Source organism: Microchirus variegatus (genome assembly GCF_963457635.1).
Source record: "Microchirus variegatus genome assembly, chromosome: 1".
Taxonomy (NCBI): domain Eukaryota; kingdom Metazoa; phylum Chordata; class Actinopteri; order Pleuronectiformes; family Soleidae; genus Microchirus; species Microchirus variegatus.
Genome location: NC_139802.1, coordinates 41,381,253 through 41,397,123, shown reverse-complemented (window position 1 = coordinate 41,397,123; position 15,871 = coordinate 41,381,253). Strand labels below are relative to the sequence as shown.

The following is a 15,871-nucleotide window of genomic DNA, read 5'->3' as shown; positions in this document are numbered from 1 at the left end:
CCCAGGGCTGAGATGTGACTACAGCATGTTCCTGTCCGTGGCTCTAACAACCTCTCACTTCTCTGTGTTTTCTCTGCAGTGATCAGACCCCACTTTGGTGAGTGAAGATGATTCCTGTGCTCGTCTGTGTTCTGATTTCACTAACTGTAGCAGACAGCGACTTAGACACACTTTACCCAGACCTGGAGCTCTCCAGAACCATCTATGTCACAGGTGAGTTTTGATTTCCTCCATTTTTACTCTGCAAACTTTTTTCATAGAATTAAATTTGGTCACACAATGTGTGGTGGCTAGCATTGTTGTCTCACAGCAAGAAGGTCACTGGTTTGGATACCAAACCAAACCAAACCAGACCAAATGCAGAGGTGATTTGGACACTCGTTGAGCCAATGAGGTTTGACTGTGACAGTGAATGGTTGTTTGAACCCCGCCTTTCACCCCCAACTTTCCAAGGGGCAATGCAACGATTGGGCAACGAAAAAGCAAAAAATTCCAACTCGGGTGCATTCATGCATTTAGCTCAAGCATAACCGGTCTACTTTGAGCTTGAGAAAAATGTTTTCTTCCTTTGTTGTCTTGGACAAACTGCAGCAAGGCTGTCAAACATGGCAAACATCAGATCAACATGACTTTAGCAACATTAGCAAGGTTAGCAGAGCAATGTCTGGCATGTCTGTTTGACACTACAACATTTAAGAAAACACAGTTTTTGCCAAATCTTGGACCAACATTTTTTTTTTCCGAAAAACAAATTGTCAAATTTTGAACTACAGTATAGTATGACGTTTTTGTCAAATATTGGACCAAAAAATGATTTCCCAAAACAAATTGTCAAATTTTGGTCGACAGTATAGTATGACATTTTTGTCAAAATTTGGACCAACATTTTTTTCCCACATAATTTTTTCAAATTTTGGACAACATAATATGGTTGAAATTTTTGGTCATACCATTAACAACATTTAAGGAAACAACGTTAACAACACACTACAAAATTTGATTAATTAACGTTTTCTTCATGTGTTAACGTTTTCTTTGTTTTCACGGTTTAGAGAAGTATAAACTTGACTTGATATTACTTTATTTTACGTGACAAAATGACTACAACTGTGTGAGATCAGTAATATTCCTGAAAAAACATACCTTGTTGACAGCAGCGCAGTTACACTCTGCAACTGGGGGGGGGGGGGGGGGGGGGGGCTTGTGAGTGGAAAATCTTAAATATTGCCCTGTATTACTTTATTACCACACAGCAGGGGATGTTGTAGTCAGTGTGTGTGAATGCAGAGGTGTGGACTCTTATTGGATGGTGTTTTTCTTGAGTTGCAGGTTCTGTAGATAGTATTAGCTTGTATTCGCTAGTATTAGCTTACTAGGACCCTGATCTATTGGTAAACCCAGACATGACACATTAATACTATTGTTGATCTGACCAGTGAGGCACATCACCATTTAGTGTGTTGTCGGTGAGCGTGCCTCGCCGGGTCGTTTCTCCAGAGTGTTGGTGTCTCACACATCGAAAAACCTTAACTCTTATTTGAGAGAGGAGCCAAAAAATGCAAGTGAGGATGTAAAGCACTCTTATGACAGCTGGTGTTTGCTAACGGTGCAAAATGTCTGTAATAACAGTTTTGACCTCACTCTGTCCCCTGAGATATTCTATGTTATGATTTGGTGTCCCAGAAATAGAACTCAGAAGTTTAATTTCTTTGACACACGGAGGTTTGCAGCATCAGCACAAACCTTTTTTCCTGCAGTGTCCTCTCCTGTTTTGCGTTCATGACACTCACTGTGCCGTGTCATTTGTTTCCTCGGTTTATCAGTGTGTTCTGCGTCTGTGGCTCGCTGATAATGCTGCTCTGTGGGGGATTATTAGTTTCAGTAAGATAGGGTTATCTACCTTATTAGCCTATCACAGTCCTAGAGATCAAAGTATTATTTAAAAAAGAAATAAAAGGATTGTAGTACAGTCTACTACAGTAGAGTACAGTATTTGATGATTTAGATTTTGCCTCTTAATTTGGGGTTTCAGAGTATCTCCCCTGTCCTAAAACAGCAACTCGGCCTTATCCTTACCATAGAACTATCACTGTGTAGCTCCTAGAAATCTATCATTGAATGAGTCACATGAAAGCAGAGATGTGTCAACTGTTGAGTTAGAATATGATTATTATCATTGAGAAAACATAGTGATCAGGTTATTTTGTCTGTTGAGAATACAGTTTTAATGTACTCTATATACCAGAGTATGTCTATCATTCACCTGTCCTCATGTCTTCATCATTTACCTGCCTGTCTTCATCATTCACCTGTCCTCATCATTCACTCGTCTGTCTTCATCATTTACCTGTCCTCATGTCCTCATCATTCACTCATCTGTTTTCATCATCCACCTGTCCTCATCATTCACCTGTCTGTCCTCATCATTTACCTGTCTTCATGTCCTCATCATTCACCTGTCCTCATTATTCACCTGCCTGTCTTCATCATTCACCTGTCCTCATTGTTCACTTGTCTGTCTTTATCATTCACCTGTCTGTCCTCATCATTCACCTGTCTGTCCTCATCATTCACCTGTCTTCATGTCCTCATCATTCACCTGTCTGTCCTCATCATTCACCTGTCTTTATGTCCTCATCATTCACCTGTCCTCATCATTCACTTGTCTGTCCTCATCATTCACCTGTCCTCATGTCTTCATCATTCACCTGTCTTCATGTCATCATTCACCTGTCTGTCCTCATCATTCACTTGTCTGTCTTCATCATTCACCTGTCCTCATCATTCACTCGTCTGTCTTCATCATTTACCTGTCCTCATGTCCTCATCATTCACTCATCTGTTTTCATCATCCACCTGTCCTCATCATTCACCTGTCTGTCCTCATCATTTACCTGTCTTCATGTCCTCATCATTCACCTGTCCTCATATTCACCTGCCTGTCTTCATCATTCACCTGTCCTCATTGTTCACTTGTCTGTCTTTATCATTCACCTGTCTGTCCTCATCATTCACCTGTCTTCATGTCCTCATCATTCACCTGTCTTTATGTCCTCATCATTCACCTGTCCTCATCATTCACTTGTCTGTCCTCATCATTCACCTGTCCTCATGTCTTCATCATTCACCTGTCTTCATGTCATCATTCACCTGTCTGTCCTCATCATTCACTTGTCTGTCTTCATCATTCACCTGTCCTCATCATTCACTTGTCTGTCTTCATCATTCACTCATTCATCAAAGTTTCCAGTGCATGATTTTTTTCCCCTAAGTTTTTACTCAGTAATGAATGTGATTTTAAACGTAGTGAGGAACAGTGCGTCCAAAAAACATAATTAAGTAAACCTAAAGTTAGAAAACTGAAACACAACACAAAAGTACACAAAAAACTACTCAATTACAGTAACGCAAGTAAATGTAATTGATTACTGCTGACAGAGAGAATAATGTTCTTGTGTTCTTGTTCTTCTGTGTTGCAGAAAATGGCCCACAGCTCTCGGTGGTGGCAAAAGAGTCAAAGGTTGTGTCGAGGCGAGGAGGGAATGCTACTTTACCATGCAGGATCCAAAGGCACCCATCAATGCCTCCCAATCACAAGATGAGGATTAAATGGACGAAGCTGACCTCAGACTACCTGAAAGAGGTTAACTTAATATTCATTTATTATGACATAAGATTATTCAGTTGTTGTGCTAAGCAGTCTGTGATGCTAACGTGAGTCTGCACATGTGTTTGTTACACATCTATTGTCTAAGTTTTCTGATGGGCATTCAAAATGGATCTCTTACCTAATTAAGAAGTGCCAAGACTGCGTTCCGAACAGTACGGGACGGTACGGGCCCATTTCAAACACTGATCATCACTCTTTATCTCGCTCTAGGAGGATGTTTTTGTCTCCATGGATTTTCACAAACGGAGTTACGGCAGTTTCCATGGACGGGTCCACTTACAAGACTCTTCTCCCATGGATGCTTCTCTGGTCATAACGGAACTCACCCTGGAGGATTATGGGAGATACAAATGTGAAGTTATTGATGGTCTGGAAGATGGAACAGCAGTTGTAGCTCTTGACCTTGAAGGTATGAATGGAGAGAGAATGACCACGTGGACATAAAATGTCCGTGAGATGAATGTCAGAGTAGCTTCATGATGCTCGATAGTAGCCAGAGAATAAGATTTTTCTCTCCTCTCCATGTAGGCGTTCTCTTCCCGTACTTTCCCCGCCTGGGTCGCTACAATCTCAACTTCCACGACGCCGAGCAGGCGTGTCGGGACCAGGATGCCATTGTGGCGTCCTTCGACCAACTCTACGACGCTTGGAGTGGAGGCTTCGACTGGTGCAATGCCGGCTGGCTGAGCGACGGCTCAGTCCAGTATCCCATCACCACACCCAGAGAACCTTGCGGAGGCAAGAGCACGGTTCCGGGCATTCGTACCTACGGCCTGAGAGACAAGGAAAAGAACCACTATGACGTCTTCTGCTTCACCTCTCACTACAAAGGTGAAGGACATGGCTGTTCCTGTGTGTGTTTACCTTCATTTAAGCAGGTTCCTAAAGACAGGAGGCTGATGGGTGAACATAGAGAGTGTAGTCTGTCCAGCACACTCTTAGAAATAAAAGTGCTAAGTAGAGCCATATAAGGTTCTTCAACTTATCCTCATAGGAGAACCCTTTTTGGTTCCAGGTAGAACCACCCTTAGTGTTACCAAGAACCCTTTTAAAACCCTTTCTTCGGGAAAGGGGTTTTCAGAAGCAAATGGTACCAAGTACAGCCTCAGCCCTTGTAGAAGAACACTTTTGGAACCCTTATTTCTAATAGCACAGGTATGGAGCACGTTATGCAGTGCGTAACCAAAACTCAGTTGTCATCAAAGCTTTGTCATCAAAGCACTATTGTGTATATTGCTAATCTTTATTTTCCTGTTTTCATCTGTAACCGATTATCAGAACTTCTACGCTTTGTCGGTTTACAACCTATTAAGTAGTGTATTAAGTTGTGCGTAGAATAATAAAACCTCTTAAAGACGTACTTGTTCTGGTCGGCCTTCCCAGAGAGTAGTTTATTGAGCTGTAGGAAGCGGCCGGTAAAAATCTGGACAGTTGTAAACCGAGAAAACGTACGGGTTCTGATTTGAAGAGTGGTTTTAATCACAAAATTACAGTTAAGTCTTTGTGGTCTGCAATACGACCTTAGCTGGACGAATCTCTAATTGTTGATGAGGAAGGTTCACTGTGTAATTTCCACACTGGGTAACACCAGCATGGCTGTGACATGGGTACCAATCAAACCATGCTGTACAAAGGAGTTTTCTATAGTAGCTACAGTATATATCAATGTTTGATATAGTATTTCCGTATTTAATCTTTAACTGATTTTTTCTTTGTTTTATCTAGGTCGTTTCTACTATCTGATTCACCCTTCTAAGTTGACCTACGGCGAAGCAGTCAGCGCATGCCAAAAAGATGGTGCTCAGATTGCCAAGGTCGGCCAGATGTACGCCGCCTGGAAGCTGCTGGGCTACGACCGCTGCGATGCTGGCTGGTTGGCCGACGGCAGCGTCCGTTATCCCATCTCTAATCCCCGGCGGCGCTGCAGTCCTACAGAAGCTGCCGTTAGGTTCAGTGGCTTCCCCGACAAAAAGCACAAGCTGTACGGAGTGTACTGCTACAACGGCTAACTAAAATACAAAACAGACAAAAGCAACCCTGATATACACACACATGCACACACACACACACACACACATTAGTAGAGTGTACAAGAGACAGATTTATGAACAAACACATTCAAACTGTGATGCTTTATTTCATGAAAATGTTAAGACATTATTGTCATGTTGTTACTTTGTAATCTTAGACCCGATACTTTACAAGGGTTAGTTTACACATATTTAAGGTTCTTATTATTTAATCAATAAAGTGCTGCAGGGATGATGTATTTTGTAGGCCAACCCAGAAGTGAGCTTCACCCTGGTTCACCTCAACCTAAAACAACACCGCTTGGGTTATTTCAGAAAATCGGATTCATGATATCAGTCAGGAGCTCTTCAAAAAGCCCTTTACATGACAAAATACTAATAATAATGGGATATAATCCAGCTACACCATGACTAAGCTTCCAACTTCCTCTCGGAGCATTGACAGAAAAGCACACGTACACATACTCACTTGGTTTTCATGTTTTCTACTTTAAATCACCTTATCAACACTGCTCAGAGCTTCTGGATACCTTAAAAGAACTTAAATTAACTCATTCCTGCAGCATTTTATGCATTTACGAGGGGTGGTTGGTTAGGGGAGGGACTTCAATCATGCTGTCAATCAAGAATGGACCGACCATTTGATATAACAAGGAAGTACATGTGTGAACTGAGTTAAACAGCAAATGGTTGGATGGATACTTTTTTTGTTGAAGACCAGGAAGAACAAAACAAAGCCGTGAGCTAAGAGCGATCACGAAGGCTTACAGAACCCTAACTGATCTCAGTTGTCCATTCTTATGCTGTGTTGCATTTGTAGTCGGAACTCGCCGTAACCTCACGTACCAAGTCCAAGATGGCTGCCACCATACTTAAATACGACATTAAGACATTTGTTACACTGTTAAAATACTATGTCCAGCACTGGCTAGCAAAGGCTAACAATGGCTAACATTGACTAGCCCAAGTTGGCTTTGTGTCCATGTTGTTTTTCGGCCGATGTCACTCCGAGTTCCGACCTCCGAGTTTGCGATTGTAAATGGAACGCAGCAACGACAAGGTGCTATGACCAGTACTTTGTACTTCATCGTATTTGTCCAGTATTTTAGGTTTTTATACAAATGTGTTGGACCAAACACCAGTCTCATCACTAGCGTGAGTCAGAAAAAGGCACACCCAAACGTTAGCATTGTTTGTTTTCTAAGTACGTAGAATGTAATTATCGACTATTTTTTGATATACTGTAGAAATATTTACGTTTCTTATTTTTTTTCTTGTCTTTTTTGGCCAAACAATCCAAGTCACTTTGGTTTACATAGAACATAACAACGGTGGTGAAAAGACACAACTAAATACATTTTGTACAGAACAGAAAAAAAAAAAAGACAAGACAAGTAGTTTGTCCTATTCAGCAGTAGAAAAAAAAAGCCTTGGCATAAAGAAGAACAGTACTGTGAGACAAGAGTATGGTTATTCTACAGTGAAGTAGACCTTTGACCTTTGTGGCTGTATCAGTGTTTGGCTTCAACCTCACAGCATGACATGGCTTCAACAGAGCAAAGCATCGACTCATTCTATCCAACGATCGCCTCGATGCTGCTATTTTTGATACAAAGACTTAGTTTCTTAACGTGAATGAGCAGAGCCGAGGCTCGACCCATGTGTGACCTCACCCCTCTGAACGTTGCTCTACAGCCACACAGAACATGTATATATAACGTTTAGATTGTTGGCACCGCCCATTTATCTGGATTTATCTGTAACTTCTGTTTGGGTCACGCTCCAAACAAAAACGTGTGTTCTTGCTCACAGAAAGACCAACAGCAACGAAAACAAGCATAGCCTCATTGATGGAGGTAATATGATTATGATTATTTTATTCTCCTGTGCCAGGACAGAACATCTTGAGGGAATCTATCCCAATTTGGCACAAACATTCATTGTTCTCCAAGATGAATGGATTTACCAACGCTGTTTGCCGTGTAAATGGATATTCCTAAGAATCCATGACACAAATGTTCACTTGCACTCACAGATTGACAGAATTCAGTGGCTAAAGTTTAATCGTCTTGTTATATACACTCTTAGAAATAAGGGTTCCAAAAGGGTCCTTCTACAAGGGCTGAGGTTCTACCTGGAACCATTTGCTTGTGAAAAAAACCTTTTCCTGAAGAAAGGGTTTTTCAAGGGTTCTTGGTTCCAGTAAGAACTATTTTGATCCAGAGAACCCTTTAAAGCCCCTTTCCTGCATAAAGGGTTTTAAAAGGGTTCTTGGTGGAACCTTCCATAGGGTTCCAGGTAGAACCTCAGCCCTGGGTTTGGGTGGAATTTTTTTATAAAGGTTCCAACAAATTCATTTTTGGAGCTTCTAATGTGTTAAGCTGGGTTACACTCTTAGAAATAAGGGTTCCAAAAGGGTCCTTCTACAAGGGCTGGGGTTCTACATGGAACCATTTGATTCAGGAAAAAACCTTTTTCCCAGAGAAAGGGTTTTTCAAGGGTTCTTGGTAACACTAATGGTTCCAGTAAGAACCATTTTGATCCAGAGAACCCTTTAAAACCCCCTTCCTGCATAAAGGGTTTTAAAAGGGTTCTTGGTGGGACCCTCAAAAAGGGTTCTCCTATGGAGGACAAGCTGAAGAACCTTATATGGTTCTACTTAGCACTTTTATTTCTTAGAGTGTATATCGTGAGTCTGAAAAGTCTTAAACTGCTGGTGCAGGAAAACAACCACTGGTTTTTCTAGTTATCACACATGAATTATGCACAGTTACGTGCCAACGTTCACGTTTTAGCTATTGTTACTGATAGAATCATACATTGTTCGCAGCTCACATTTGCCAGTTTTCAGAGGGTCGATTTAATCCTTGAATTTATGAGCTAAATATAATTCAGCTGTTGAAGACTAAGGCAGAATCAAGATTAGATACACAACAACACTGATACCGCTCAGTCTGAGAATACAGTTGACGTTGCAGAGAATTTAAAGGTAGCGTGTTGATTTCATTGTAAACCCTGTGTCTCTGAGACCAAATAATGGAGTAATAAGAGTGCTGAGGTCACAAATGGGACAGAGCCAGGCCCTGAGTGAGCATGCTTTTCCTGGCAGCGTCTTGACTCCCCGATTGCTATCTCAGCTCTGAACTGGCCGACCCGTCTCTGGGCTCAGCGATCACAGACGGCAGGGCAGCAGCCGACCTGCAGCAGCCTGCTGAACGAGACGGAAATACAGTGCTTTCTGAATAGCAATAATTCCTACATGGAGGCACTGAGGGTTTTTCCATGTAAGGCTGGCCTATAACACTGCTTCATGTAATCCACTTTGACCTGGTGGAGGCACTGCACTCAGTTTCCTTACTGGGAAGTGGTCGTTTTCATACTTCACTTTGTGTGGAAAAAAAAAACAAGATGTAATGTTAATGGTATTTACTGTGATGTTAGAGCTACAAACTATGTGTTCACACCGGCCATGATTCAGAAATCTGGCTTGACTACACTCTTAGAAATAAAAGTGCTAAGTTGAACCATATAAGGTTCTTCAGCTTGTCCTCATAATAGAAAACATTAAGGCTCCAGGTAGAACCTTTTTGTAAAAGTTCCACCTGGAACCCTTTTGGAGGGTTCCACAAAGAACCCTTTTAAAACCCTTTATTCAGGAAATGGGTTTTAAAGGGTTCTCTGGATCAAAATGGTTATTACTGGAACCATTATTGTTACCAAGAACCCTTGAAAAACCCTTTCTTTGGGAAACCATACAAGGTTCTTCAGTTTGTCCTCATAGGAGAACCCTTTTTGGCTCCAGGTAGAACCTTTTTATAAAAGTTCCACCTGGAGTCCTTTTGGAGGGTTCCACCAATAACCCTTTTAAAACCCTTTATTCAGGAAAAGGGTTTTTCAGAAGCAAAAGGTTCCAGGTAGAACCTCAGCCCTTGTAGAAGGAACACTTTTGGAACCCTTATTTCTAAGAGTGTACATAACTCAACGCAAAGACGAACTCCCGTCCGGCTCTGTGATGGTCAAGTCCAAATCGCAAGAACCATTCAGAACTGAGATTTTACAGACGTCACTGATGTCTGACATTATTATATTGCTTTAGAAACGGAGGAGAACATTATAGTTGCAGTATGTGGTCACCAAGAGCTATACATTTGTACTTCATCAACACTTTGAATCATCCTAATGCAACAAAGACATGGTGCCCACAGTCTTTAGATGCAGGAATCCCCGCGAGCCCCAAGCAAGACACTGAATAGCATTTTAAACTTCTGAGCCTGTTAGACTCTGATCTAGAAAGGTGGCAGAGCTTTACCATCACAGAAACACTGCACTCACACGTGTTGCTTTAACATCTGACGGTTGGCGTTTATCGACGATTGGTGCTCGTGACGTGTTGCGATCGTTGCTTGTTAGGTGCATTTTTGTTCCAGCGGTTGTATCAGAGAGGTGTGTACCGTTTACAGCAATGACTTGACATCCAACTTCTGCCTCAGCCAACACGATGGATCTACAGAACTGTCCCGTTTAAAAGTCAATGAGCGGCATTTTTTGTTTAAGCCTGAAAAACCTTTGCGTGAGTGCAGTGTGAGGTTATGGCCTGCATCACTGGCTTGCTGGACCCATGCTAGCCGTTTCTCCATGTCCATATGCAAAGCTAAGCCTAATAGAGTGACAGTGGTACATTCTTAAACGGTTGAACAAAGCACCAAATCTGTTGTCTTCTATTTTGTTTCTCGTCTTCCCGTCATTGCTCATCAGGAGCCTTGTTAATAACTGCACCAAACAAGGAGACGTTATGCACCAATGACTGAAGGACAATAAAAGAAAACATCAACTCCGACTGTGTCTCTGTCTCTTTTACAAAAGCAAGTTTTTAACTTCCTGTAACTGATGTTAGGATGGCAGTGTGTAATAGTAATAGGTTGGGCATGTTTCTAAAGGGAGGAGAGTTACTGCCACGCCAAGAAACACCAAGTCCGTTCATGGTGCTGTGCTCAGTCGATTTTTATAACCGAAATGATGTTGTTGGGTTGATATGATTTATTTTGATACAGCAGACTGTTTGTTTGACTCTGGTGATGTCAATCCACTATTTAGCATGCATACGTATTACTGAAGCCAGTCGTCACTGACACTGGGTAAGTGTTTTAATCTGTTTAACCCTAGAACACTATCGCTCAAATTCAAAACACCATCACTAACGCCGGGTGATTTTTACTTTAGATAATAAATGCACCCAATAAAAAGTACTTGTCATCAAAATATATCAAAACATGACAATACGTGACAAATTTGAGTAGTGTTCTTTTATTTTAAACTGTGTCATGTCTAACAAAATGAAAGAAAAGCATCATGAGGGGACCATTTAAAAATGCTCCAAAATTACTGGAAAATTGGGAACAAAAGAATTTAAAAATGTTAAAATCCGGCAATGTTTGTTCTAGGGTTAATACGTGTTAAGTTCACCTGCTGCCTTGATATCACAAGTTAATTCCTCTAAGACATTACTACAAAATGCCCCTTTAATGTCATGTAAACACGTCAGTCCCACTAAAATCAAGCTCGACTTAGTCAGACTAACATACCTGGAAAATGTGATTCATAGTCCGATTACTCCTGCATGTACGTTTACCCAAAAAATTGTCACATTTCAGACGACATAGTATAGTATGATGTTTTTTTCAAATTTTGGACCAAAAAAAAATATTAGAAAAAAATGGAGAAATTTCTGCTGACATAGTATAGTATGAGGTTTTTGTCAAATTTTGGAGCAAAATTTTTTTTTTAATTTAAAAAAAAAAATTCAAATTTTGGACGACAGTATGATGTTTTTTTTTTTCAAATTTTGGACCAAAAATGTTTTCTTCCAAAAAATGTTTACATTTTGGACGACATAGTAGTATGACATTTTTGTCCAATTTTGGACCCAAAAAAATTTTCAAATTAATTTTTTAATTTTGGACGACATAGTATAGCATGACATTTTTGTCCAATTTTGGACCAAAACATTTTTGCGAAATAATTTTGATTTTTTGGACGACTTAATATCGTTTGACTTGTTTTTTTTTCAAATTTGGACCAAAATTTTTTTTTTACAAAAATTGTTTACATTTTGGACGACAAAGTATAAGCATGACCTTTTTGTCAAATTGTGGACGACATCATATAATATGACATTTTTGTCCAATTTTGGACCAAAAAGTATTTTACAAAAAAAATGTAAATTTTGGATGACATAGTATAGTATGAAATTATTTTTCCAACAAAGCTTTAGGTGTTAATTTACCCACACGTTTTCCAGTTTCACATTTTACCCCTACACCCACACCAAGCTCAGTCTCCTGGCCAGGTTGGCCTTCATCCTCTTCAGCCATAATGACCACACAAAGTCACTGCTTTAATCAATTAATCCGGAAAAAGTTTGTGTTGCGCAACTGCTCGTCTCGGAGTTATTTTTAGACGGTTGCGAGTCTGCTATCAATGCATTGGATTTACGTGAATGTGTGCACACAAATCACCATGGCCATTCACAACATCAGCGCTGATCAACACGTACCCCCAATCGAGCGTTGGCCGGCTTTGATGAACGGTGTCCCCGGTGTGATGATGCTGGAACTCCGCTGGCCCTGGAGCTCGCTCCACTACAGCTCCAATTAGCGAGGGGCATTAGCCAAACATCCAAACATTAGCCCACCTCACAGCCGTGGCTTCCAAACAGGTAACGGCAGGGAAAGTTCAGTCGTGTTTACAATTATCACGCAGGTTTATTTTCCTTCATATACCGTTCAGCGGCAAAAACGTTAACTCTTAACACATGTAACCAAAATAACAAACCGAATATCGCACCACATTAAACCATAATCACATCAGGTTCATCAGGTTCACCTGGTACAGGCTGTTCGCTTCTCTAATCAACAACACCTGTGTCTGGGTTAAAAAGCATAACTGGGCTGACCGGAGGTCAATTGAGCCACACTACATACAGCCCCCTAGTGGCACGGAGTAGAATTACATAAAATAATACAAAATGAATAATGGCTCATACTGTTTTTTTTGTCAAATTTTGGACCAAAACATTTGTTTCGAATTTATTTTTTGAAATTTTGGACGACATAGTATGGTATGATGTTTTTTATAAAATTTTGGATGACAAAGTATAGTATGACATTTTTGTCAAATTTTGGAGCGAAATTCTTTTTTGCCAAAAAATGTTTACATTTTGGACGACATAGTATCGTAGGACGTTTTTTTTTTTTATTTTGGACCACAACATTTTTTTCCCAATTTTTTGTACAATTTTGACAACATAGTATGGTACGACGTTTTTGTCAAATTTCGGAACGACATAGTATAGAATGACATTTTTGTCAAACTTTGGACCAAAAATGTTTTTGAAATTTTTTTTTGAAATTTTGGAAGACATAGTATAGTAATACATTTTTTTTTTTTTGCGATTTTGGATTTACTTTTGGATTTTGTTCCAAAGTTTTGACAAAAAAAATTGTCAGAATTTTGGAACAAAATTTTTTTTTTCTAATTTTTTGCAATTTTGGACAACATAGTATAGAATGACGTTTTTGTCACATTTTGGAACAAAAAATTTTTTTGAAAATAAATTACATTTTGTATGCTATGATGTTTTTATATGGACACCCACAGTGAGGACAGCCTCTTCACTCCCATCTCCAGACAGCTCAGCTGCTGCTGATGAGCCGCTGCCTGCCTGGTGTAGTGTGATAAATCAGCGAAAATTTTAATTCCTGCAAAAAATTCGAAAATCAAGGATGCACACCATCGGGCCATGCTCAACCCATATTCAAAGTCTTAGGCCGATCTGACTAACGGTCAGCGAGATATAATGGTCACAGACAGACACACGGACACAACTTGCTTTATAGATAGATCTGTATTGTTAGATTGTAATGTGGGATGTGAATGTAACCGGTGTCTTTTTCCATCTGTTGAGTTAAAAAAAAAAAAAAACAGTTTCCAGATTGCAGCAGAAAGTAACATGTTGCTAAGCTAACACCAAACTTGACTGTGTTCACTATGTTCAAAACTTATAGACGTATAGATAGATTTGGTGGTGTGTCATTTTCTGGAATGAGTGTGTGTCACAGCACAATGACAACACACAACCACAATAATATAATATAATATTTATTATATTGTATTATATTATATTATATTAGATATCTTAATTGTGCCTTCAAATGGGCCCGTAAAAAAGTAGGGATCTTTATGTTTTTGTTAAAGGTCCAGTGTGTCACATTCAGGAGGGTTTATTGGCAGAAATGGAATAATACTATATCTATGTATGTTTGTGTACAATCGCTTTAAAATAGAATATAAAAAATATGTTTTTTTTTAACCTCAGAATAAACCTTTTAAAAGTACTTTTGGCACCAATGATTCATAGTAAACAGCACAGAACTAAAAAGGGGAGTGTCTATTTTGTGAATATCTAATTATACTTTCTAGCCGATGGCTATTAGCTGGTCATGGTAATGTGGCAACATTAAAAACAAAGCAGTGTTGTTCTCACTGGGGGCCTGCCTGCTGTGGGACTGCTACTGTCGGAGTAAATCTGTGGGCTGAACCAAGTGCCAGGACTTTTCAGCATGAAGTCATGGTCGTTAAAATACGTCACAATAAAGGCCTCCAGTAAAGAAAGTGAATGATTTAAAGCTGGAATGAACTTTTTAAAATTACACTGATTGCCACAGGATGGTAACAAAGACAACTTGATTTATAGCACAAAAGAACTGTGTGTTTATGTTTCCGTCCCAACACCTGCCTCTTTTAAATAAAATAGCATCTACTCGGGTCAGACACATTGCCTGTTGCCCTAAAAATCAACAGAAACAAAGATGTTTTTTACTTTGAAATAAGTACAAAAAGTGTTGCAAATATACACGTGTGAACCACAGATCATGAAGGTCTGCAGAGAAGAAACCACTGTCACGTATGGTTTCACTTCACCATACACTCTTAGAAATAAAAGTGCCATGTAAGGTTCTTCGGCTTGTCCTCATAGGAGAACCCTTTTTGGCTCCAGTTAGAACCTTTTGGAGGGTTCCACCAAGAACCCTTTTAAAACCCTTTATTCAGGAAAGGGGTTTTCAAGGGTTCTCTAGCTCAAAATGGTTCTTACTGGAACCATTAGTGTTACCAAGAACCCTTTCTTTGGGACAGGGTTTTTCAGAAGCAAATGGTTCCAGGTAGAACCTCAGCCCTTGTAGAAGGACCCTTTTGGAACCCTTATTTCTAAGAGTGTACACTCCTAGAAATAAAAGTGCTAAGTAGAACCACATAAGGTTCTTCGGCTTGTCCTCATAGGATAATCCTTTTTGGCTCCAGTTAGAACCTTTTGGAGGGTTCCACCAAGAACCCTTTTAAAACCCTTTATTCAGGAAAGCGGTTTTAAAAGGTTCTCTGGATCAAAATGGTTCTTACTGGAACCCTTAATGTTACCAAGAACCCTTGAAAAACCCCTTCTTCGGGAAAAGGGTTTTCAGAAGCAAATGGTTCCAGGTAGAACCTCAAGCACCTTGTAGAAGCCTTATTTCTAAGAGTGCAACGATGCAACGAATCCCCGCTGACATTAGCACACAGTGGCTCAGTGGTGGAGCGAGTCATCTTTCAACTGGAAGGTTCAATTTCCAGCGCCGTGATGTGTCCTTGGGCAAGACACTTAACCCCCCATGTTGCTTCTGATGATGCTGTATATACAAAATCGCTATATAAACCATTTACATAGGGCAACATAAGGCAGGCTGCTGTAGGGCCAACATACTGAGACCAACAACCATGCACTATCACATTGACACTTAAAGTCACCTCTGAAAGTAGTAGGAGTACACAGAGAAAACACACATGCAAAATCCACACAAAAAGGTCATCAGTTTGAGGACCTTCTCATGCTGGGAGACAACAAAGCTCGTCTGGGACACAGTTCTACAACATTAGCTCGCTTTGCATCTCATTTTGTTGTGTTGATCGATTGAATTGACATTTGTTCTCCACAATGTTCTCCAAATCCAGATGGAACCCCAAGCTATTGTTGTCCGAACCCTTTTTTCATATCTGGTTCCCCTGGGAAAGCTCCTGGCTCAGGTGTTGTATTGGGCCATGTCAGGTAATCCAGGCCCAGACACATTGATTTAAGTCGTGT

General features: G+C 40.2%; 1 protein-coding gene across 1 annotated transcript; it reads left to right on the top strand.

Annotated features, from left to right (window-relative positions):
• Nucleotides 1–107: 107 nt before the first annotated feature.
• hapln1b (hyaluronan and proteoglycan link protein 1b) lies at nt 108–5,679 on the top strand (the record flags this gene model as incomplete). Its single annotated transcript, XM_083907795.1, has 5 exons — nt 108–213; nt 3,480–3,643; nt 3,881–4,079; nt 4,199–4,501; nt 5,396–5,679. 5 exons carry the CDS (start codon nt 108–110, stop codon nt 5,677–5,679), a joined length of 1,056 nt encoding a protein of 351 aa, XP_083763921.1.
• Nucleotides 5,680–15,871: the final 10,192 nt, after the last annotated feature.